At 39.3% G+C, this 23,942-nt stretch overlaps 1 protein-coding gene and 1 long non-coding RNA gene across 4 annotated transcripts in view; one reads left to right on the forward strand and one right to left on the reverse strand.

Moving 5' to 3' along the window:
- The first annotated feature begins 289 nt into the window (after nt 1–289).
- RAP1GDS1 (Rap1 GTPase-GDP dissociation stimulator 1) overlaps nt 290–23,942 on the forward strand; it is a 106,839-nt gene continuing 83,186 nt past the window's right edge. The window contains exon 1 of one of the 3 annotated variants that reach the window (XM_067297540.1): nt 290–548. In XM_067297540.1, coding sequence (XP_067153641.1) covers nt 545–548 — 4 coding nt within the window. In that variant the 5' untranslated portion in view covers nt 290–544. The remainder of the gene's footprint in view (nt 549–23,942) is intronic. The other 2 variants (XM_067297537.1, XM_067297538.1) reach the window with 2 other exon arrangements.
- LOC136992229 (uncharacterized) lies at nt 13,993–23,124 on the reverse strand. Its single transcript, XR_010884312.1, has 3 exons — nt 23,086–23,124; nt 22,063–22,112; nt 13,993–14,048 (listed from the first exon to the last, which is right to left on the reverse strand). It is a non-coding gene; the product is annotated as an uncharacterized lncRNA (long non-coding RNA).

Raw genomic sequence — 23,942 nt, forward strand, 5'->3', positions numbered from 1 at the left:
AGCCGCTACCAACGGCCGCCCCACCCGCGCCCGCAGCCGTTACCAACGGCCCAACGGCCGCCCCGCGGCGCCTCCGCCGCGCTAACAAAGGACTCGCGGGCCTGCGCCGGGGGCCCGGAGCGGCAGCCCCCCGCGGGGCCCACCCTCGGCGCGGCGCCGCCCCGCTCCCTCCCTCCCTGCATGCCTGCCTGCGCGGCCGGCGGTGCTGCCGCCGGCGGGGCGGCCCCACACCACCACCGCCTCCTCCCTCCCTCCTTCCCTGCGTGCCCGCCCCTCCCCGGCGGCGGCGGCGGGCGGCGGCAGGGTGCCGCCGGACGAGCAGGCGGGCAGGCGGGCGGGGTGTCTCCCAGGCGGCCTTGCCCGGATGTGCTACCCTGACTCATAGCCGCGCCGCACGCAGGCTCCGCGCTGCTGCCGCTGCCGCGCCCGCTCCGCCCCGCGCACACGGCTCCCGCGCCTCCCGCCGCGCCCCGGAGAGGCGGCGGCAGTAGCAGCAGCGACAACAGCAGCAGCAGCAGGAGGAGGCCGAGGCCGCGGCGGCACCATGGGTAAGTCCCCCCCCGGCCCCGCTCGGCGCTGCGCAGCCCCCGCTGCCCCCCGAGGCCGCCGCCCGCTCGTCTCCGGCGGGCGGGCAGAGGCGACTTCGTGCAACTTCCTCGTCGGCCGCCTTCCCCCGCCTCGGCGCCGCCGGGCCCGGCCCGGCCCCCCGGGCGCCGCCGGCGCGCCCGGCCGCGGCCCCTGCAGTGCAAAGTTTGCGCGGCTCCTGCGCTGCGCCCTGCCGCTGCCGCCCGCCGGCTCAATGTCAGCGTGGTCCGCGCCGCGGGGCGCCTGGCGCGCCGCCCGCCTTCCTGCGCCTGGGTTCAGGCGGGTGAAGGGGAAGATGCGCCCGGCAAGTGCTGAGGAAGGGTCAGGGCGAGGGCTTACATAAGGCACCGCCAGGACACTTTCCCAATTATTGTTTGCCTAAGGGAGGCAGGTGGGGTCGTGCAGTTAAACGGTTATTGTGTGATCGCTCTTCATTGTTCGTGAAAGATGCAAGGATCTTCATCTTTCGCTAGCCTTTAAAGAGAGCATTACTCATGCCTACAAATGCAGCCATATTACCTGTCTTAATATTGTAAATTAAGTAGTGTCACACTGATCACTACTTGGATGATCCTCCAACAAACCCCATGCGAATCTAGGAAGTATAATGTTTTTCTTTACAAAGCACTCATTGAATTTCCCCACCTTCTCCCCTCACGGAGCTAAACAGCCACCATAAAACAGGCTTCCCAGAAACATCGTGGCTGTAGCGCAGGTCCCAGAGGTGGGTACAGAGTGCTCCCCACGAGTTGCCGAAGCCCCTGCCCAGCCTGCCGGACGTGAGGGTGGGATTTGGGTTGCAGATCCTGCTCGCGGATCTGGAGGGCGAGGAGCCGTGGTTCACGACCAGGGTAAGGGGGTGGTAGTTCCTGAATTCGGCTCAGGAGTTTGACATCAGCACTTCCTGTGGTTTTAGGTAAATCAGTAGTTTCTTTGCAGATCACATACATCTTTCATCCTTAACTAGAAGTTTCCATGGAAAGGAGCAGTTGCAGTGCTTCAAGTTTTTCTGGTTGTGAAATGGAGATGCTTGAATACTTTTTTACCTCATTTAAAGCAATGATGTGAGGATTACTAAACTTCTGGAGAATGGCTCAAAATGGAAGCTGCCTGGGTCAGGCATGAAGAATAACTATTATATTTCATCAGAGTAAGGTAGAGCCATAATGATGTAGTGAAGGTCTGTCTTTTCATGTGGGTTGAAAAGACAAGACCCCAGGATTTAGTTTAAAGACACATGCAGCCTGTCTTCATTCACACAGTAGGACTGTTAATCATTCTAATCAAAGTCTAGTTGTGGCTAACTCTGTTTTGTCTTCCAAAAATAAAATCTTCAGGGCATCAGCTAAAACCTGTTCAAAAAAGAGCTGCTGGTGCAGAAGGAGTGCTGCACTCCTTTTTAGATAAGGCTACATTTCAGTTGCAGGCGAGTTTGTAAACAGCTTGAGAATCTGCTACAGCTTGCTGTGTAAGTAAAACTACATATAATGATTTTCAGGAGGACTGAAATAATTTTCCTCTAGAGTCTGATAGCACCCATCCATAATTGACCAGATAGGCTGCTTGTGAAAATACAGAGGAACATGCTTTTTTCCCTACTTCTTCAACACATCAGGGCCTGAACCCACTGTCTTTAATATGAAGGCAAACTCCAAGTAGCATCTGCAGCAGCTCTTGTTGCTCTGAGGAGTGAGTGACAAAGACTGAAATCTTTTTCCCCTAGGCAGGCAACTAATAATGACTTCCCATGTTTAAGATCCATGTTTGAGCTCATAAAATCAGTACAATAGCTTCCCTCATTCAGCTTCTAGTATTCTTTTTGATAGTGCATTGCATAACCTTTGAAAGTCCTCACATTTAAATTGAGGATGAATATTTGCAGTGTTTAATTTTTCTTCCCATAGCTTGTATAGCCTTTCAATAAATCATGCTCAACAAACAAGCATTTGTAGCAGGGAGCACAGAAATGTTGTCTTATGATTAAACATACGGACTGTTCTATATTTAAAAAGGTTGGCATGGTATTAGCCGATTCATATACTAATGATATAAAATGGGACCCAAGCATGTATGTTCTAATTCCAGTCAAAAGATTTCTGCCATTAAAAATACTTATTATGTGTACATGGATCTGCGTTATATTTACTGTATAGAAATACCTTTCCTGCCACTCTAGCTCTAAATATTTATTCCTCTGAAGTCATTCTCATTGCAGTTTTCTCTTAGAGGACAGTGATTTCCTCTCATTAATATCGGTCTTCCCAAAATTGTCATTTTTGTCCCTTTTATTTATAGTTGTTTTTTTAATCCATGTCTGAGTACAGTTTAAACAATGTTCAGTTTTTAGCTTTGTGAGGCAAGTTGCCTTAGGTATTCCTGGAAGTAGAGCACTTTCAGTACTTGAAGCACTTTCAGTACTTGAGATGACATGTGCACACCAGTGCTTTACTTTTAGAAAAACAATTACAGGTTTTTACTTTTCAGTTACTTAGTAACAAATTCTGTTTTTCAAGGAATGGCCCCTTCCCCCAGTCAAATGTTTTGTTTTTAACCTCAAAAAACACAACTTGTATACTCTTTTGCAAAAAACACACTGTATTCAGGAAAGTTTTACAATTTTAGGGCAGTGGCCTGTGGAGGCTGTGGTAAGCAGCCTGCAGTTATTCCACAGATGTAAATTAATACAATAAAAATCAAGAACATTGTTTCCTGTGACTCCACTCCACAGTGATCCACTGGCCCAAAAAGATGGAGAATCACCATATATGATATTTTTAATGCAGAATACTTTAATGACGCACATCAGTTTGTCTGAGGTGCAATATTGCTATAGTCTGCATATACAGAGTAGTGAAAGCTCATGAAAATATTCTTCCATTTTGAGAGCATGAGTTTTCTTAGCAGGAAATGGAAGGCAACCTCTTCTGAAGAAGTTTAATACATGCTTAGATGCTTAGTTGGGCAACAAACTGCAAAAGCAACCTTATAGTTGCACAAGACCAAGTAATTTCTTAGGCTCTTCTTACAATACCTAACAGTAATATCTGAATGTCTCATGGTAAAAAGGTATGTAAGATATACAGGCTATAATAATGCCAATGGACTTTAATTAAGTATTGTCCATTTAGCTGTACTATTGTCATTGCTCATCTAATCTATTTCTCATCTGAGACACGAAAGAACAGAGATTTACGTTGCCCACCTCCTCCCAGTATACTCAATTTTCTCTCTTGCTTTCCCTAAAGAATTACAACATGCAAATATGTGTCAAGCTTTGGGGTCAGCCTAGTGGCTATCGTGAATGAAATCTAAACAGAATCACAGATCCTGATATAACAAGCCTCTGCCTGTCTCCAGGACATTGGTTCACTAAGTAAAGGAAGCAGGATGGCTTCAGACATGGCTATGTGCAATATTGCTTTCAGGAAGAAGAGGATAAGCCTGTGTTCTTTTTTTATTAAAAAAGTAATCAGCAGCCTCAAATATGGGAGGAATGAAAGCTAATGAAAAATAGTCTTCCATCTTGAGAGCTCTTTTGCTAGTTTTCTTGCAAGGGATGGAAGTCAGCCTAATAAATTCCTTGGAGAAGTGATGTGTTAATTGCACAAAAAGGTCTTTTTTCCCCCCTTCTTTTAAAGTTTTTGCTAAAACAATGAGATTTCTTACACCAGCATATTAGTTCTAACCAGCCAGAATACACCAGTTTAAGCCAGTATAAGATTTTGTATTAGCATTTCCCAAAAACAAGACTGATTTCAGCAAAAGTCTTGTCTTTGAAATTCAAACACAGAAGCAACTGATTTTAGACTATATCTCTTTTGTTTCAGTAATGGTCCTGGAAGTTTGCAATTCTATGTTTCTGAGGAAGTCAAAGAGGTTGGGTTAGTTCTAACTACCCTTCCCTGATGAATACTGTTTCTGTGTTCAGGCCACTATTTATGATCTTTTGTTATTATGTAAGACAGAAACCAATCAATTTTGTCTTTAGCTTTAGGTTAAAGGCTTCATTCAAGAGTACATTTCCTGAGAACAAAATACGCAGAGGTAGTTTCAGAAGTCAGCACGGAACATCTGGCTTTCTGTAGAGTCTAAAGTGGAAAGAGAAAGGGCAAAAGAACAGATGAAACCTTAAGGAAACAAAGCAGTAATAATGGAAATGAGAAAGCTACCCAGACAAGAGACAAGAATAGAAAAGAACAAAAACCCCTTAAGGGAAGTGTGTGGAGGGAGAGAAATACCAGAAGCAGAGGAAAGAGAGGGTTAAAAAATGAATGAATGGAACAGTAGAGAATAGCATTAATAGAAAGAAATTAGGAGCTATACACCCCTTCCCCTGCAAAAAAATGGAAAAATAGCCAGAGCATAAATGTAAATAAAATTAGCAAATATTTTGCCTCTCTTTTTGTAGTACATTTTGGCTCTAGCTGACAATCCTGGAGAAGATTCTTTGTAATTCTCAACCTTCCTCAAATAATGCTGATCTATTTCTGGAAATTTTGAAACTTTACCTTAATTATTTGTAACCATGTAAAAATAAATAAATATGAGATTAATGTAAACTAAAGTTTGTTCAATAGAGGAGAAAATAATACCGTTGCTGTTTGACAGGGTAGAAAGCTATGGAGGTCTATCCATGGCTTCCGCCTCAAAAAGCTTGGTTGTTTTCCCCCCTCAGCTCTGTCCCAGGTGCAGTTCATGTGTTTGGGTGACAAAGGGACATTAAATGGTGACCCAGTGATTTACATAAGAGAAAACCCACTTACCACTGTTGACTTGTCCAACTGGATCTGTGCGCATGCTGTGCATTAAGAAAATGAGTATCCCACTGTCTTTATACTGTTGGAGGCGTTATGTTTAAGATTCTAACTTGTCTTCCAGACTAAGATTGATTAGGAATTGCATCTGAACTTCTGGAAATTGAAAGTCTTAAAATGTTGATGTGTGTTTTCCAGCTAATGTACAAATTTTTTAATGAGAGTTTGATTGTTAATTTCACAGGGAGCTTTTCCTAGTAGGGAATTTTCTAAGTAGCAGCTTTCACAGCATGGATAACCTCCCAGGGCCTGTTTTTATTAAACATGGTCTAGAAATTTGTTTCTCTTTCCAAATTTTATATAATGGCAACCCAATGGAATTGGTTTTGGTAGAGTAAAATGATAGGTAAAAGCCACGGATGTTTGAATGTCGAAGTTCCATTTAGTCCAAAAAAGAGCTGATGTGTTTTAGAATTTACGTGCGCTCCAGATATGCCTAATAGAATTTGTAAACTGTGGAACAAATGGCTTTGGTTCAAGGAGCTTCAAAGCTGTGTGCACAGCCTGGCGACATTTGTTCAGTCTTGAGAGCTGCGCAGTTATAGTTTAGGGAGCTTTGAAGCTGTGCAGAAACCCCAGTGATCTCATACTATTCTTAAGCTGTAGTTCAAGTAGATTACAAACTCGGCAGACACCCAAAAGAATTTGTCAAATCTATAAGCCAGATAACTGCTATTCATTTAACTTCAGACAGAGGATGGACTCTAGTGCAAGACCTCTGGAGATCCAGCAAATACAGCATACCTTACCTGTATCATTTTAAGTGTCTGCTGGCAAAGCACATGTCTTAGAAATGCCTCAGACACAGCTTCTTTGCAGATCATGATAAGAAATGTCAGAGAATAAGTGTGTGTGTGTGTGTGCGCGTCTGTGTGTGTTTATAGTAATTGGAATTCAAAATATGCATAAATCAAGCCAACATAGATGCCTATAGAAAGTTGTGTTAACATTTGCACTTTAAAATATATGAAACTTCTTTTCACACTTTCCATTTCTAGGTTTGACACAAACTTGTTATAAGATTTACATTTACACATTTAAAAATCAGAGAAAATTAAAAATAATCACCCACTTTTGCAGAGGAAATATTTTAAAAGATCCATTTCCATGTCCCATTTTCCTCGTATTTTACAGCTCTTAAGCTTAGTGCTTCCTAACCATATATTCTAGGGACATCTAAGGCATAGGTCAATTCTGAGCTTTTACTGAAACACCAAACTATTCCTCATGTTGGTGGTATCTCAGTGAAAGTCACAGAACTTAGTCAATTAAGTTGTTTAGGTTCATCAGTTGGTTTATCATCCACTGATATTGCCAGCCTGACAGGTGCTATCATTTTGAAGAAATATGCAAAATTTCATGTGTTTTTAAATTAATTTTAATTTTTTTGTTAACATTTCTTACAACTGACTCAGATTTGTCAAGTCATTTCAGTATCTGATTAAATCCAGTCAAGCAGGTGCTTAAATTCACATGGTGAATAGCAGCCTTTCCTTCAGGCTCATCACCTGTGTTCTGCAAATATACTTGGCAGTAAGACTGGACAGGGAGGAATATGGAAATGATAAAAGAGAGAGATGGAGACTGTGTGAGGAGACCAAGATGCGTTAAAGAGAGCAGCTAAATAGAGTAGGATGTGTGACATGATGAGGGCCGAAGAAAACTTTGGAAAAATGTGTCAGAGCTGCCAGTAGTCCTGTGGGGAACAGGCTTGTGTTAGGCAGACCTGGGGAGGTGACAACTCAATGCCTGCTGGTGGTCTTGAGTTAGAACGTCCGCTGTTGGCCACCTCTGCTTTTTTGTGGCCTTCCTGATGTGCTGATATGGGAGCCTCAGGACACATGACCAGCAATTCAAAACCCTATCCTTAACTCATTCTTTATGTTTCAGTAAACATCTATACCTCTAGAATATACCAGTCCAAAAAAAACCCCTATTTATAATAGAATACTAATCCTTGTCCCATCTTATCTTCTGTACAGTGAAGTCGTCAAAGTTGTTCAAAGATAATACTCTTTCATACCCACTTTACAAACTCCATTCTACCTCATTTGCTCGCAATTTTATCCAGACTGAAAACTGTGCTATCATATAAAAACTATAAAATTTGTCTTGTACCTTTAATTAATTAATCCACATTAATTCTGTGACAACATATTTTGTGTCTGGAAGCTAAAAATTCTGCTAGCTGAGCAATTTAGCATAAATGAAAAAAAAACTTAAAAATATGAGCATTCACAAACCTTTCTGGTCTGTAGGTCAAGTGGAGTGTTTTGTTGAGGTCTGCGTGTTCCTAAGTATGTCCTGCTTTCTGGCAGCTAAGAATCCCTCTTGAGAGCATATCTGGAAAAGTTTCTTGACTTTGATGTTGTACTACTCTCATGACATGACAGTCCAGTGACTTGACTTAATGGGACTATTTTAACACTTCTAACCTCAGAAGCAACCTTGAGCATGCATGTCACCATTACAAGGTTAGTGGCACATTTGTTCTCTTCTCTAGCGTTGCTAACTTTATTCTGGTATCTGCGTTCCCTTCTCTTGATGAGAAATTCCATGATGCTCTCAATCTACAGCACCCAGCAGGTATAACTGAATTCAGTACTGATAGATCACTACTTGTGCTACATGAAGGCTTTGGAACATTTCCTTAAATCAAAATACTGTTTTATCTCAACAGTAGAAACAAAGCATCCAAAGAGAAAAGGTTTTTAAAACCAAAGCAGGATTGTACACATCTTTCTTATCTAAATCTTCCCTGCCCACAGAATGTTTAACTTACCCTTCCCAGGCATCTGGAGAAACTATCTAGTCAGCCTTCTGAGCTAGGTGTATTTGGTAACAGCATCTTCATAGCTCTGACCCCTTCACCAAGCAGTCTTCCAGTCTGCGTACTGCAAGTCACTGAATTGCCTCAGAGTTACTGGAGTTACTCCAGAGGTTCCATCCAGCCTGCCCTTCAGTTGTAGGGAAATATGCATGGAGTGCACATCAGAGTAGTCTGATCACATCATATTCCAATAACCCCACTAACCAAATCATATACAAGATAAATAAACAAGCTGTTATAGTCTGTTGCAGTGGCTAAAATGATTTTTTTTTTGTTATGTCATTCAACTGTCATTGGAGTTTTAGGTTACATTAGGGCCCTGTTGTGCTAGGTGTTGTACAAATATGCAAATTGCTCCTTGAACAGTTTAAAAGGAAATGCAGCGAGTGAGCATGACCATCAAGAGGAGTGGCAGCAGCGATGAATAGTTTAGTGGTGTTCCAACATTTATCTTTTTTTTTTTTTTGGTCTTTAAGCAACTAGTAACTAATATTTTCCCTCCTCCCTCTCTCATGCTTGTGTGTTGAACTGATTCTAGGATCAGGATGTAATTCTATAAAAGAAAAAAAAAGACAAAAACCCCTCAAACAGCAGCAAAACCCTGGTGTGTGTGAGCATACTCATTGTAAAAATATCTAGTATGATTAAATGAATTTAGAAATCCATTTAATAGGCTTTATTTGCTCTCATCCTGCAAAACCTGTTAAGTAGTGTCCTTTCTTACCAGGATCTCAGGTTAGAGATCTTACAAGGCTCAGGGAGGATATGCAGACATGCTGGCTCTTGCTATATGCAATTAGGCTTAAGCAGGGATATGATGGAGATTGAAGGAAAGATATGCAACATGCCATGATGAAGGATCACTGGCAGGAACCAAGTAGGCTCAGGTTTTTTGCTTTAAACCTTGACAGTAAGAAATGCCATTGCCTGTTTAGAGTGAGGTAGTTCTTCGGTCCAACCAAAGATATAGTCAATAAATTTACAGGCAGCATTGTCCAGAATACACTGTGTGCTTCCCAGGCAAAAAGCATGAATCCCTTCTTTCTAGCCTGGTGTTACAATGTTCTGATTTTCTTCTTTTGTTATTTCACCTAAGCATTCTTTCTTACTCTTCCCACTCTTCCACACCAATTCTGTTCCTTCAGATTTCTTTCCCTGGCTCCATACTTCATTGCCCAGTTTTCTGTAACATTCATCCTACTCTCTGCCTCCTCCAGTTGTCTGTTCGTTCTTTTCCTTCTTTCCTCCCATCTCCCACATCTCTACTCTTCTGTTTCTGTCTTTATTAATTAAATATCTGACAACTTCTTCAGTCATCTGCCCTTTCCACTGCCTTTGTTAGGGAAAGATTGAAAAACTGGTGCTTCACTTTCTAATTTCCAAGAGCTGAAGTTTTTTCATTTACAGCCAATCAAATCATGGTTCAGTTTTGCCTAAGGTCCTAATACAAGAAGCAAGAATACGTAAAAGAATGCATCTTGTAGGAAAGAAATCATACAGAATTGGGCCCTGATCACGTAGATGCCATTTATATTGCATTCTTGTGCCCACATAAAGCCCACGCTGAGTACCGTTGAAGTCACTGGTATCCTCCTTTTCTGACTCAGCTGACCCAGCTCAGTAGAGCTTAGACTGCATTGTTTTGGTAAAACTATGCAAACTGGCATGCATTTCCACTTCCTTTCAAGACTCTGAAATATAGACTCTCCAGCTTACACAGTGGGGGGAAAAAAGTGGCAGACATTGGGCCAATTTTGACCATCAGAAGCACTATTAAAATGTGCTTATTCACAGGTGTGATACTATACTAATGCATAGCATATGAAGGAACTTGTCAAATGAAGAAAGCTGTATCCTGTGTTAAAGAAATGATCTGTTGAACTCATTTTTTCTTTAAAATGGGTGGAATTACATAGTTTATAGTAATTTGTTTGATCAAAGAAGAAACCAATTTAACATGGAGGTCATATTATTAGGACATCATCCTGTAAAAGAAATAGTAAGCATGGTGTCATATGTTATTAATATACATACAGTGACCTTTGTTGTGTGTTGTAGCAGCATAAGGAAAAAGAAAAATTATGTTTTCAGAAATCTGCTTCAGAAGACTACTTTGTGTCCATTAGATAATGGCTTTTGATGCTTTCTGATAATAGTAAGGTCACATATTCCCAGAAAACATTAGGAATTTCTCTCTGCAAGACTGCTACACAATGTTTCTAATGACACATATATTATAATGCAGACTTTTAATGCTCCAAAGGCAAGAATGATGGAAAGAAAGAAGGAAGCAAAAAGATTCACTGAGCTTTTTTTGGAAGGTGTCCTCATCCCAAAAAATGGTATGAAGTGTTTGTTTATAAGTTTTCCTTCTACGAGGAGGGTGAAGGAATCACAGTTCTTTTTGGCTGTTGGGAACAAGGTAGAGTTTAGGACTTCTCAGAGATTCTCTAGGAGAGACTGGCAGACTTCTCTTGTGAACATAAAATTTGAGTTTAGTGCATGTACCCGATTCAAAACAGATGACTGGAGAGAGAAATGGCCTAGATAATACAGCACTTTATGTTAGCAGGGGATGGCTTGCTTTAATTTTTCTTTTTTTTAAGAAAAGCAATATAATTGATATTAAATAGGCTTATTGATAAAAAGTAACAGATGTGGGCTGCTGGATTGTTTGTAGCTTGCTTTGCTCTTCAAATTCTAAACAGTTTACTGTACTTCAGTCATCACAACAAACAAGGTGTCACTTGCAAGCCAACATACTTCAGCAACTGTTTAAACTAAACTGCTTTCTTTTCTAAATTCAGAAATGGTCGTCAACAAAACAGCATTTTTGGCTGTACATAAAGAACTTGCTGATTTTTTTGGAAGGCTGGTTAATAGGCACATTTTACAAAATGACTTAATATTTGGCAGTTTTTTGGAAACACATGCTTTCCTTTTGACCCTTTTTCTCTCTTAAAAATGCATAGATTAATCTATTAATATTTTTTGCATTATCAGAAATGTATTTCCTAAAATCAAAAATTTGCTAAGGAGTCTGTGTGCATAGTAAGTTTAGACTATGTTTGGGGGTAAAGATGTAACCATCAGATCAAGGATGAGATATCAAATTTGAAAATTCAGAAATTCTTGCAAGCTCCTGATTTTTTTTCCTTTCTTTCTCTCTCCTCTTCCTCAGACTCATGTATTTCTTGCAAAAGCAGACATTCTAACAAAATAGACTGCTTCTGATTTTGGTTACAATTTGGAAGTAAAATATGGGGGCAATTTTTGTTTTAGCACTTAACTATTGGACTCATATAAAACATCCAGAATAGGTTTTTGATGGTCACTATGGTTATTGTATTTATATAACAATAACAGGTATTGTACTTCTAAGGCTTTGATCATGGAGCAGGTGTTGGACTTCAGTGCTACCTCTAACACCTTCAGAGGTTCAGTGCAGATTTAAAAGCCAAATTTTGCTTGTTACATAAACACAACTACTGTTCCACTCTATATTTGTGGAACCCTATTTGTCCCCAAAACTCGGCATATCATTTGAATCATTTCATCAAAGATGTTTCTGCTGCTCGATCTAATACAGTCTAAGGATAACAGAAGACCATCAGACAAGAAAGTCTGGTTGAATTGACATGAAAGGTCTCTGTGCTCAACACAGAGCTTATAAAAAGGCATTGATTTAATGAAAGTAAATCTTTTTTCAGTGGTGAGACATGGCTTTATTTTTAAAACAAAGAACTCTTATCAAATGAGAATTTTAAGTGTGCATTATAGTTTTAAATGATGCTGTATTGCAGTGCTTTAACTGGCCTGGTTGCAGAACATTTACAAAAGGTAATCTGTTGAAGTCAGCTTTGCTGCTGAAGCCTCTGTGTAGTCATATTATAGCCTTGGTTCCCCATTGTCCTGTATTATGCACAAAGTGACTGTAAATTTGATTTAAGACAGTAATTGGGCCCAAATTGTAGCATTTATACTCAGCCTGGGCATAAATGACCATAGAATAATGGGTAATAAAGTGATGGATAATAAAGTGATGCCCATGGTGCCTTCATGTATATGAGATGATTTGAACCATTTTGAAGAAATCTGTTTTTTAAATCTTCACTCTGTGTTAGTAGAATGAATGGTTTTAAGATATGCATACAGTTGTGAGGGCTACAGTGACTCACAACTGTGGAAGCCAGAAAGAGCTGCAGATGTTTGGTGCACTGGAGAATTTGCAGCACAAGGGAATTAGGAGTTGTATTCTCAAAAGAGTGTAGTCACTCCAGCGTATCACAATGTCAGACACAAATTTGAGGAAATTTGACTCTTCATGCATTAGAGAGAACAGATCAATGTTCTTACCATGGGTAACAAACAGACAAATAAATTGTCATTTAAAAAATAATAGCACCAAGCTTTACCATAAAATAATTCTCTTCAAAGTGATTCATCAAAATATCCTAATGAGTTAAATGGGAGAGTGAAAATAATGCTGTGTTCAACTACGGGAAAAGTGAAGGAGGGAAGTAAGACTGAACTCAAATTTAGCCCCCTCAAAATCCATTTCTTTGAAAAAGTGAAAGCAGCAAGAACAAGAGAACAGACATAATGAATTTCCATATTGTAAGAAGTTGTCTTCCTCTCTACCCCTATTCTCATGTGGGGTTTACAAGACCCTGGATTACGGAAGGCTGCTATTGACACAGAGAGAGAAAGTGGAAATAAATGAAAACTGTTTGGTTGATTTCTACCTTGAGCTCTGAAATATGAAAATAAACAAGTAGCCTAACAAATGGAAAGTACGCTGTGCTAAAAAGATATTGGTTCAATATGTATAAAAACAATTGCTCCTAAAATGTGGCTTTCTACTGTGACATTGCATCATTAAGTGACTTGTCAAGCTACAAAAGGTATCATACTGACAGCTGGAATTAAAAACAACATTTTCAGGCTTAGAGTCCTATATTCAGACCACAACTTGTTAAGTGCCTCAAAACATAAGACTTCTGGGTATTTCAATAGTTATTTCATTACATATATAACACCATCCTACAGCTAATAGGCTGGGAAGTTCCTAACCAGTTCTTTTAATAGTAATGTTGAAAGTTAGTAGACTTTTGCATTTTTGTTAGTAAATAGTTTACAAAATCACCTCTGTGGTACATTTCTAATGTTCCATTTCTATCACATACACTGTCATCTCACAACTTTTGTCCTTTTTTATCCAGAGGCCACATTTTAATCCTTTTCTTTTCCAATATAGAAATCATATATAATCTTTCTCCAGTATTTAAATTTTGCTAGAGATTTTTTTCTAGCATTTCTAACATACCACTTCTGCCAGTTTTCACCTCTTAAAAATTTCCTTTGGTTAATAAATGTCTTTGTATACAGTTTCATACATTGAAAATGTTGTATCATGCTGAAGTTAGAAGAAGCCTCATTCTAGCTTTTCTTGTTTGCTTTTACAACTGAAGACTGCAATGAAAGGAAGTCCATATTTTCTAGCCTTCAGAGTTGTGCTCAGATCCTTCTGAAGTATCAAGGCCTTAACAAATCAAGATAATTTTCCATCACACTCAACAGCATGCTCTTTCCCAATGGTAAGACTTAGTCTTCATGATATTTTACAATCACACTGTCTCTCTTCTCATATGTAGGAATTCAAGCAGTACCAAAAAATACATATGTTGTTGAGTAAATGCAAGATAAGTATAATTTTATGCATACAAGGAAGTCCTCTCATCCTCTCTTATCAGTGTTTGAGGATTTTTCTTCTTGAGCCCAAAACTGCTACAGGTCTCGTAGGATGGAAGAATGGTTACCTGCTTGGGAAGAAAAGGAAAAAATCTATTACCTAAGCATTAGATAGCAAGAATAATGAGATTGGTTCTTTTCCAGTCTGTGCTCTGCTAATTTTTAGTAAGACCAAACAGTTACATTTCTCTCACACAGAAAGTCTTAGACTTACCTGTAATGGGAGTGTCCTACTTGAAGTCATTGTAATAAACCCCTGAGCAGAATGAATAAAGGTGTTTTGAGCTGAAATTTGAAGACTGATAGAATAATAGAGCAAACACAGAATTGTCATTTGGAAGAATTTTGCAGACTGTCGCTAACACCAGAATCAAGTCAGCCGTGACTTTGTCTAGGTATGCCTTGAAGCCTCCATAGTCTGTGTAACTTCCCCTTAGGTAGCTGCACTATTAGGTGGCCCTTTAGCCTCCTCTTTGCCAGACTAAATAAGCCCTGCTCCCACAGCCTCACCCTGTAGCCCATGTGCTCTAGGCCCCTGCCCATCTTGGTAACACTCTCCTAGACCCTCTCTTGTTTCTGAGCATCTTTCTTGACCTAGGGCACCTAGAATGAGATACAGAACTTTTGGGACACAGAAATCCTCACCAAGTATCAAGCAGAGCCTTGATCTGCTGGCTCCACTCCTCCTAATATAGCCAGTATGCAGTTTGCTTTATTTGTGATGAGAGCATGCTGTTGGCTCCTGTTTAACTTGGCAACCACTGTAACCCCCTGGGTCTTTTCAGCAGAGCTGCTACTCAGCCAGGCCGTTCCCAGCCTGTACTGATGCTCAGGGTTATTCTCCCCTAGCTGCAGAGCTTGGTGCTTCTGCTTGTTGAACTTTATGAGACTTCTGTTGATCCAATCCCCAAGTTTCCAAAAACACCTCTGGATTGAAGCTCTGCTATTAGGTGTGTCAGCCATTTCCCCAAATTAAGTACTGCCTGCCAAAGGCTATACCTTTTCAAATGCATTTATACCTTCAGGCTGTACTGGTTTCAAATACAAATTGCATACTTAAAATCTGCAGTTTGATCAGCCTGTATAGGGCTATGTAGACTAAAGTTTGTAACTGGTTACTTCATACTAAGTAAAGCAATGATAAATGCTTCATATCATATCATATCAATGCTTCATAACTCAAAATTTTCTGTATACTTGAACAAATGTTTGGGAGTATTTGTTAAACGAGCATTTGCAGGTGAACGTGAGTTATTGGCAATCATTTAACTCAAGTGAATGAAGGATGGCAAACTGTAATTTGTATACACCCAACAGACAATTCTGCAGAATCACAATGATGATGAAATATGAATTCTCAAGTGTTGTCTAAATGGGATTTCAGCTTTTCCTGTGCTACATTATGTACTTAGCTGATGAAGGATGCACTGAGACTGACTTATAGAAGCAATTCATGGGACACGGTCGGGTCCAGATCTCCCAGTCATCCTAGTGAGAGCTTTACTGAGTGTGCCACAGCTCCCATCATGCCTGCATGCCCAATTTTCTTGCTAGTTAAGCAGTGGACAGTGCATACTGTGAGCTTTCCGCGTCATGGAAGATGATGGGCCAGAACATGTACTTAGAAGCTCTCCTGAGTCCCCCAGTTTAGTCAGACCCACAGATCTATCAGCCACAGCCCCTGCCTGACTTAACTGTGAGAGTAAAAGTCCCTGTCTAGCTTAGGTGCATTTAGCCCAACAAAATCATGCGTTTACACATGTATTTTTTTTTTCAACTTGAATAATCAAATTTTTATTATCCTGGAGCAAAAGGAAACTTTACCAAGATAGATGAATCTGCCTTAGCAGCATTATCTGGTAGAGTCTACCACTACTTTCATGACCCTACAAGCACTTTTAGTGTAGACCTGACCACAGGACAATCAAAACTTCTGCTCAACTAGATCAGAGAATAATCCCTTTTGAACCCAGCATTTCATACCTCTCTAGTGGGAGATAAGTGCACTATTCCAAGGGAGTATCACAGTGGACCCTGCTCACACAGGAGAGGAACTTCAGTATAAAAGGGTGGCAATGCACATAAGCGCATTTCCTAGGAGATTTTAGATTCTTCAGTGCTAGTACAGTTTCAGTTAGTTTCTCTGTTTCTGGGTCTTCATTTATTTTTTTTTTCCTTAAGCAGTCCAACTCTGACTACAGAGGGAAAGCACTGACAAAGGTTAGGGAGTGCTCAGGCAAGGAAAGAGAAGGCCTGACATCTGAATGAGGCATAGAAGGAGCTATGCATGTTCTGTTGTCTGCTGAAGTTGCATGGAATTTAAAACTACTGACAGTTACCAAACTACTACTCATTGTGCCTAACTGCCTACCTAAATGGGTCAAGAGGAAGAGGAAAGAAGATTATTTTAATCTTGTGTTTATAGCTGAAAGATTAGCAATTTTCCTGACAAATACAGCTTTAAGGATCAATTGCTGACTGTACTAATTAATATTACCTCAATAACTTTAAGCAGGAGGCTTTTGTCAGTTAATAAATTGGAGAAGAAGGATATTAAGCCTGGTAACGTGATTTTTTATTCTTATATGCTGCTCTAGAAGTAAATGGAACGTGGCCAGCAACAAAGCTGCACTGATATATGCCCTTCTGATGCAGAAGCATCCTGGTCTTTTCCTCTAGCTTCATTAAAACCTTAACATGTCAACGGTAGTTAAAATTGACAGCAGCTTCTGGCATCTCTAAGCTTTCCCCTGGTAAGGTGTGACAGCTTCTGAAGTATTTTTTTCTCTGCTTTCCTTCCTTCCACTTTCAAGGGACCAGTTATAATTGAGAAGTTGTTTTAGAAAAACGCAATTGAAACCTAAAGTTAATAGGAGAGAGTTTCCTCAGCTGTGGTCCCTTTGCACCAGCCAGCAGTGGCTGGCCTCTGTGGGAGCTGCATATGCTGACCAGGAGGAATTTCCTTGGCACAAACACTGTAAACATCTGATGTAGCAAGTCCTGTGCTGCTCCTTCCTAACCCTGGTGCCAGATGCCCACCAGAGGATGGGCTACGGCACATTGTTGGAGTGTTTCAGACTATTGACTGTTGCAAAGATTGTTAGCTGTGCTTGACTCAAGTAGTCCATAAATAATTCCTCAGTGCACTGCCTTATATTAAAGGCTGCAGCAATCCTTGTGACAGGCAGGAGTTGGTCACAAAAATCACTTCTGCCTCCCAGTCTTGCTGGGCTGTGACTTCTGTTCTCTGCTACTCTGCCTTTTGAGGTAACACAGCATCTCTTGGCCCTAATGGCAAAAGGACTGGCAGTAGATCAGTAGCTAAGTCCTCCTAAGGGTCTGTCTATATTGGGTAGTTTACTGGCATTTTAGACCAACATACCTGCACAACTGCAGTTGTCACAATACGATTCTCTGAGCCAGTCTTTGTAAATGGCATAAAATAAATAACATGGATATCCTGAAATGCTTACTGCAGTAGAAGTTTCTCTGCAGACAAGCAGTTAGAGGTGGGCTGCATTAGACATATGATGCTCTGCTTGTTGGGTGCTGGCTCCCAGCATGGCGTTCAGAAACCTGAGCCAGGGGCTTTGGCTCTCCATACAGTGCCTGGAGAATTCAGAGGAGGATTAAAAACAACAACCAAGCTCAGCAGGAAGCCCCTCCATAATGAATACGCATGCCATTTTCTATTCAGCTCCATTTTTGCTTGAAACCTAGGGCCTGGAATTATTTCATAAAGGTGGGTGCCTGCACCTTTTCTGTCAAAGCCTGAACCTATATTACTCCTCCTTTTCAAATATGAATGGAGAAAGAGGTGTAACTGGGTTACCACTCTCATCATCTTTGGGATAGGCTGCCTGCCTCAATAGTCTTTTGGTTCACACATTTACCCAGAAAACAGAACAATTCAGTCCTTTTCTCTGCCTGAACTTGAAGCTGTGTCATGAGACAGACAAGTACGTTAGTATTAACAGGGCCAGAAAAAGAGGGCAAATACAAGTATGTGTTTGTAGCCTATTAGTTAAGGCACTTTTTAAAAAAAGCTGGAGGTGTTTAGTTCCAGCTCTTATTCCTGTGACTGCTCATTTGTTTTATACAATGACTGCTTAAATAAAACATAACTCAACAGGAGAGGTAGTGAGTGTTTCAGTCTTCACATGAAAAAGATAAAAATGTGATTTGAGTATGTTTCTGAGAAACTGTGTTTAAATCATTTCAGGCAGAGAACATTTATTTTAATGTTTAGGCTAATGGATATAAGGCATGTTCACTTTTTTGCTGTCTACTTTCTGTGGGACATTGGTGCTTTTCTCCAAAGATTCCTGTGCTGTCTGTATGTATGGGGCATGTTCTAAGAAGGCCTGAGAAGAGTCAGACCCTCAGAGATTCTGATCAGGCTAATATGTGAATTTGGTTATTGAATTGCCTGAAAGGACTGGGATAGTTCTGGATGTGGACTAAAGCTAGACACATATGGAACTTCAAAGGAAAAAAGGTTGAATTTCTCCAGCATTCAGTGGCAGGTGAATGAGACTGGGGAAGGTGGGCTTCCTAGAGCCATCTCTGTGTGTAAATCTGATTTTTTTCTATGGGGTCAGTGATTTAAGGATCAGTCAAGATCTACTGGTTATCAGAGGAATAAATGTTTTTGAGGTTATAGTGGACATTCTTGATTTGGGGTCATAACATTTACAGCTGTATCTGGTTGTAACAGAACTTTGCATCCCTTGTGAAACACATCCCAAAGACTTGTTTTCCTCCACATATTTTATCTCTGCCCTTCCTTCTTGAGGCCTGCAGATTGTACATGGAGCCTTACTCCTTTCAGATTCTGCCAGTATGACTCTACTTAGACTGAGGGATGGTTATTAAGCAGTGAAAGCAAGGCACTTCTCCACTTCTCTGCAATACATGCAGATCCTGCTTGTGGGGGAAAGAAATGACTAACAATTTAATATAACAAGTGGCCTTTTGCAGAGATCTTTACTTTGTCATATAAAAATATACTTTTTTTAAAAAAAAGGTTTTTTTTCCCATAAGCTTCCTACAGATGTGTGTATCTGGGAAGCATTTCACTTGTTTTGGGGATGTCATCCAGAGCTGTTTGCAGAATGGCGGATTAATGGTTTAACTGTGACTCATGAGTTTTAAGATATGTAAGGTAGAGAGATTTTTTTCCCCTGGTTTGCACTGCCAGATTTTCTCTCTCCAAAAATATATTTGCAGTGGATACATATTTGATCTTCTCACTCATTCCAGTGTTCATCAAAGTGGTTCTAAGTAATACTTGAGACCTATAGCATCTGAATTATGATTTACCCAGCTGTGCACATGTACTGTGTTGTAATGTGCTGCCTCAGAACATCAGGATCGTGTTTACTGCACTGTCACTGTTGTATAACTTTTACTAAATAAAACTCTTAAATGATGTGCAAAGGTTAATGATCACTTATAACTATGGTAATCATGCAGAATATTAGTGGGTTTTGTGGGAATTTTTTTTTAAATAGAATTTTACTAAGCATTTTTTGCACCATTTTAATTTTGCCATCTGATTAGAGTGCAGCTTTATGGCAGTCTTATGTAAAAACTCAGTTGAATCCTCATCCTCTAGAGAACATCTGAGCTGATCCTATCAGTGCAGTGTTTATTGGTGCTAGGCATCCTATGCATCCCTAAGTGAGAACAAATAACTGCATTAATAGATAAATATTTATCACTGGAAGGATTAACCACAGTTGTATACTAATCTTAATAACACCAGGATTAAGGCAATACATGATATCTTTAAAAACAAACTCTAGAGTACATTTTGGCCCTAAAAGCTTCTAGACCAATGATACCAACACCAAGATATATTCTAAACTTTAAAAAGCTAGCTGTAGATTAATGAAGTCCCCAGGCTTCAATTTACAGTACATGGGCACCACAATCTACCTACAAAATGCATATTGTTGATTTGGGGCCATCATAGTAATTTATGCTAAACTGCTAAATTGAAGGACTGCTGGCATCAGACAGTCTCACCAGCCAAGAACCAGTACTCTCCAGGACTGATTTTCCTTCATTGACTAGAGAATGTTATAAGTCTTTTCTCCAAGGCATGAGGAGACTGTCACACTGCTGTTATTAAAGGAAAATTTATTTAATTTAAAGGAAAATTCTGTTATTAAAGGAAATTTTTGAATTACAGGTTTTAACAACAGTGTTTTCAGGAGGAAAAGCAATTCTTATAGACTAGTCTTCACCTCTCTTTCTTTCTTGGGATAAAAATGTTTTTGCTCAGTAACTTAGTAGGAAAATGCAGGAAAACAAGTACTTACTAACATATGAATTTTAATTCATAAGAATTTTGTAAATAAAAGGTTTTAGAATCACATACTAGATTTGCAATCTATATTGTTATAACAAACTTTCACTGAAAGCAAAACAGTAATACAAATTGCGGGTGATTTCCATTATAATCTTGTTTGCACACACTCGTCAAGTTCAAGCAGGGTTTTTTCAGAGCTAAATGTTTTCATACATAGTTTGTAATTAGCATGTAGCTTGTAATTAATAGTAGTGGGTTTTGGTAAGTTTGGGGAAAGTTAAAAAAACAAATGAAAAGCAGACAGTGAAAGTTCTTTGGGGAGCAGCATAAACCACCAATAAGATTTCAGTTCCAAGGCCATTTGGGGACATCGTTGTAAAGTCCACCAGTGTTAGAGGCTCAGAGGCTGCAGCTCTAAACCTGCTGCTGGGTTAGAAAATTTGAGGGAAAACTTCATATTTCAGTAAAAAGTCAAAAAGACGACTGCTGAGGCAAGTGTAGTGGATTAACTGATTTTAGGATATGTATTTTGTTGACAAGAAGGAAAATGGAGTTTGCATGAGTGTTGCTGCGCAATAAAACGTCTCAAGTCTTTTAAATTAGGAACAGTTAAACTAGTTTCACTTATGACTTATTTTTAATCTGTTTTTAAGCTTTTTTCTTCCAATGATAGCTATTTAGTTTTCTATTTTTATATATAAACATATATATATATAAAATATATATATATATACATAAATATTTACTCTCCCTGCTGAGATTTCCTCAAAGTGCTTTGTGTGAGCCCTCAGTCTCTGAATGTCTGTAGTCTTATGCTCTGCTTGAGGCATGGGAGATGTTTCTCGCAGAGCTAATGTGTTAAGGGAACTGTATCAGGACAGGACACCATGACAGCAACTGCAGTGGAGAAATAATAGCTGGACCAGGGGAAAATGGTTTGCTAGAGTGCTCTGATCAACCTTGAATTTCAGAGAACACCAGCTGCTTAAAAATCCAGCAAGCAAAACAATTTTTTTAGCCTGGAAGAGGACTGGGAAATATAAATGTTGATGCTTTAAGGGTTTTTAAAGGGTTTACTATTCAGAACGATGCTCAAGGTTCAGACTTCCTTATAGAATGGTATGCAGTTGCAGGCAGGTACAACAATTTATATCCCATAATTACATGCAAAAGAACAGTAGCGAACCAAAGAAATGACATTAATTGATAAAAATTTAATATTTGAGATCAGGAGTACCAAAGTAGATCACTTAAATTGTTAATTTTCAGTGACATCTGCATCTTTAGGTGCCTAGATATCTTTAAAAGTGTAGCACTAAGTGAATAATTACGGAACGTGTGTAGAAACATCATTATACTCTATCATTAGGTCTTTTATAACCTTTTCTTAAAGCTTCAAAGCTTTTCCTAGATTAGTCACTATATTTCCATTGCTCTGGCCTGTTTTATTTTCTCTAGTAGATTGCTCTTTGGGTCCAATCATATGTGTTATGACTTTGAATAAGATCAGAATAGCTAGTTTTAATTAAGTCCGCAGCCAAGAGTTGAAAAGACTGTCAAAGCTAAGATCTTTCTATTGAAAACCTTTCCAACACTCCATTCCGTTATCACCCATAAATTAATTTAAAGCAACAATGACAATAGTCTGTATTTTTACAGATTTATTCCCTTTAGCATCTCATTAGAGGTTAGTTCCTCCAAGTGTTTGTGCACATTTGGAAGATTATTTGCAAAAATAGTCTAGTAAAAATGAAAAAGTTACTCACGTATAAGTAGTTGCAGAATCAGGCCCTTATCTGTCTTCTGGGTGCTTGTCCTAAAGAGATTTAAGATATAAATTAATCCCATTGATTTACAGAATTTTTACTTGATTCAGTTAAAAGATGTTGAAGGCAGAGAATAAAGGAGAGTGTGTTACTAAACCACATTTCCTCTTATAAATGAAATAGCAGTTTTGTCCCACCCTGGACAACTGATCTAGCTGAGAGCCTGGTGGAGCTCTGAGTATTGTTTTACCTGTCTCTTCTGACTCTATATAATGCAGAAGTGGATGGCATAGATTACCTCTACCAGTCTTGCAACACTTGTTGAATCCTCCTCTACCACTTAGCTATTACTCTGATCATTTTACTAGGTGTTTTGCATTAAAAGCTATAGAGCAGGCCAAGCAGTTCAGTGCTACATAATTATGATACATACAACCTGATCATAGAGGTCACCTAATCCAATCTTTTGTTCCAAGCAGGGCTAACTTTGAAGTTTGATCAGGACCTTTTTTATGCATTTTTGGCAAACCAATTTGTCTTTCCACAGTAAATTTGAATACATATTACAATGTGGAATTTATTTTTCTCTATTAAGTACACATACTTAAACACAATGATGAAAGAATAAATCTATTACTGATTTTGGCACTATGAGGTATATACTTAATATATACTTAAACACTGAGTATAGTACCCATCTGTTGCTGAAACATCTCTCACCATTCAGAATGGTTCTTGAGACTTGTTTCCCCAGTGAAGATTTTTGTCACTTGACAGTTCCTTAACTTGCTGTCTAGCATGACCTTAACTCTTTGTACCTGGTCCCATTCCATTGGGCTAGAGCTGGCTGAGCAGATTCTCACTACATTTGCATTTTTAAAACAGCTATAAACCAATTTTTCACTTTCACTTTTTATTTGCCTAATAAGGAAATTGGAGCAGCAGTAGACTGAACAATCCTAAATGTTAGAAAAAATGCATAAAACCCAAACAACAACCCAAAGAAAAAACTCAGCAGTTTACCTTCAAGGGTAGTTTCAAGTTTACTTGTGTGTAAACTTGTTAGAACCCAGCCATCTGTACATCATTAGGTGCATATTTGACAAAAAAGGGAAAATAAAAAGCTGTCAAATGACTCTTGAACATTAAAACAGTTCAAAGGCTCTTTGTGTGGTAATGTTGGCACAGCTCCTAAGTGACCAGATGGAATTTTATTAACACTCAACAGGACAAGGGCTGTGATTTTGTTTCTTTACTTGCTATATTTAAAAAGCTTTTATAAAATGTGTCAGAAAGCTAATACTTTTTTCCTAGTAAGCAAAATTACACATCTATCTCTTCCCTTAATACAAATACGTTGACTGCTTCGAAGGTCGTCATTTCTGTATGGTAGGTAAGAAAAGATAAATGAGAATTTTTTGTAATTTCTGAAACTGATGGCAATTAAAAGATAGCAAATTTGCAAAGAAAATAGGTAAATTCTCATGTTATAATTTTGGCCATTTATGGTAATTTAAATATCACAATTTGTTAGTGAAATTTTTAAAAGTGTTTTTATATCCACAAGCAATGATCATGTTGAAAGTAACCCTCAGAATTTAGAAACAAACCTTTCAATAAACAGATTTAAAGGCTATATTTTTATATGAGATAAATACCTCGGACCTTGATTTCTGACATCAATAACCACTGACAGTAGTGATGTCAGACTAGCATTTTAAAGATTCTGATAAGCACATCACATGAATTTATGTGAATCTTCATTTTCTGACATCATCATGGTTGTGTCATCAGTAAGGAGTATTTGAAAACTGAAAATCTCCCCTGCCTCTGGTAAATCACAGGATGACTTTCAAACCAGACAGCTTAAGAAGCAAAGA

Source organism: Apteryx mantelli, chromosome 5 (genome assembly GCF_036417845.1).
Source record: "Apteryx mantelli isolate bAptMan1 chromosome 5, bAptMan1.hap1, whole genome shotgun sequence".
NCBI lineage: Eukaryota > Metazoa > Chordata > Aves > Apterygiformes > Apterygidae > Apteryx > Apteryx mantelli.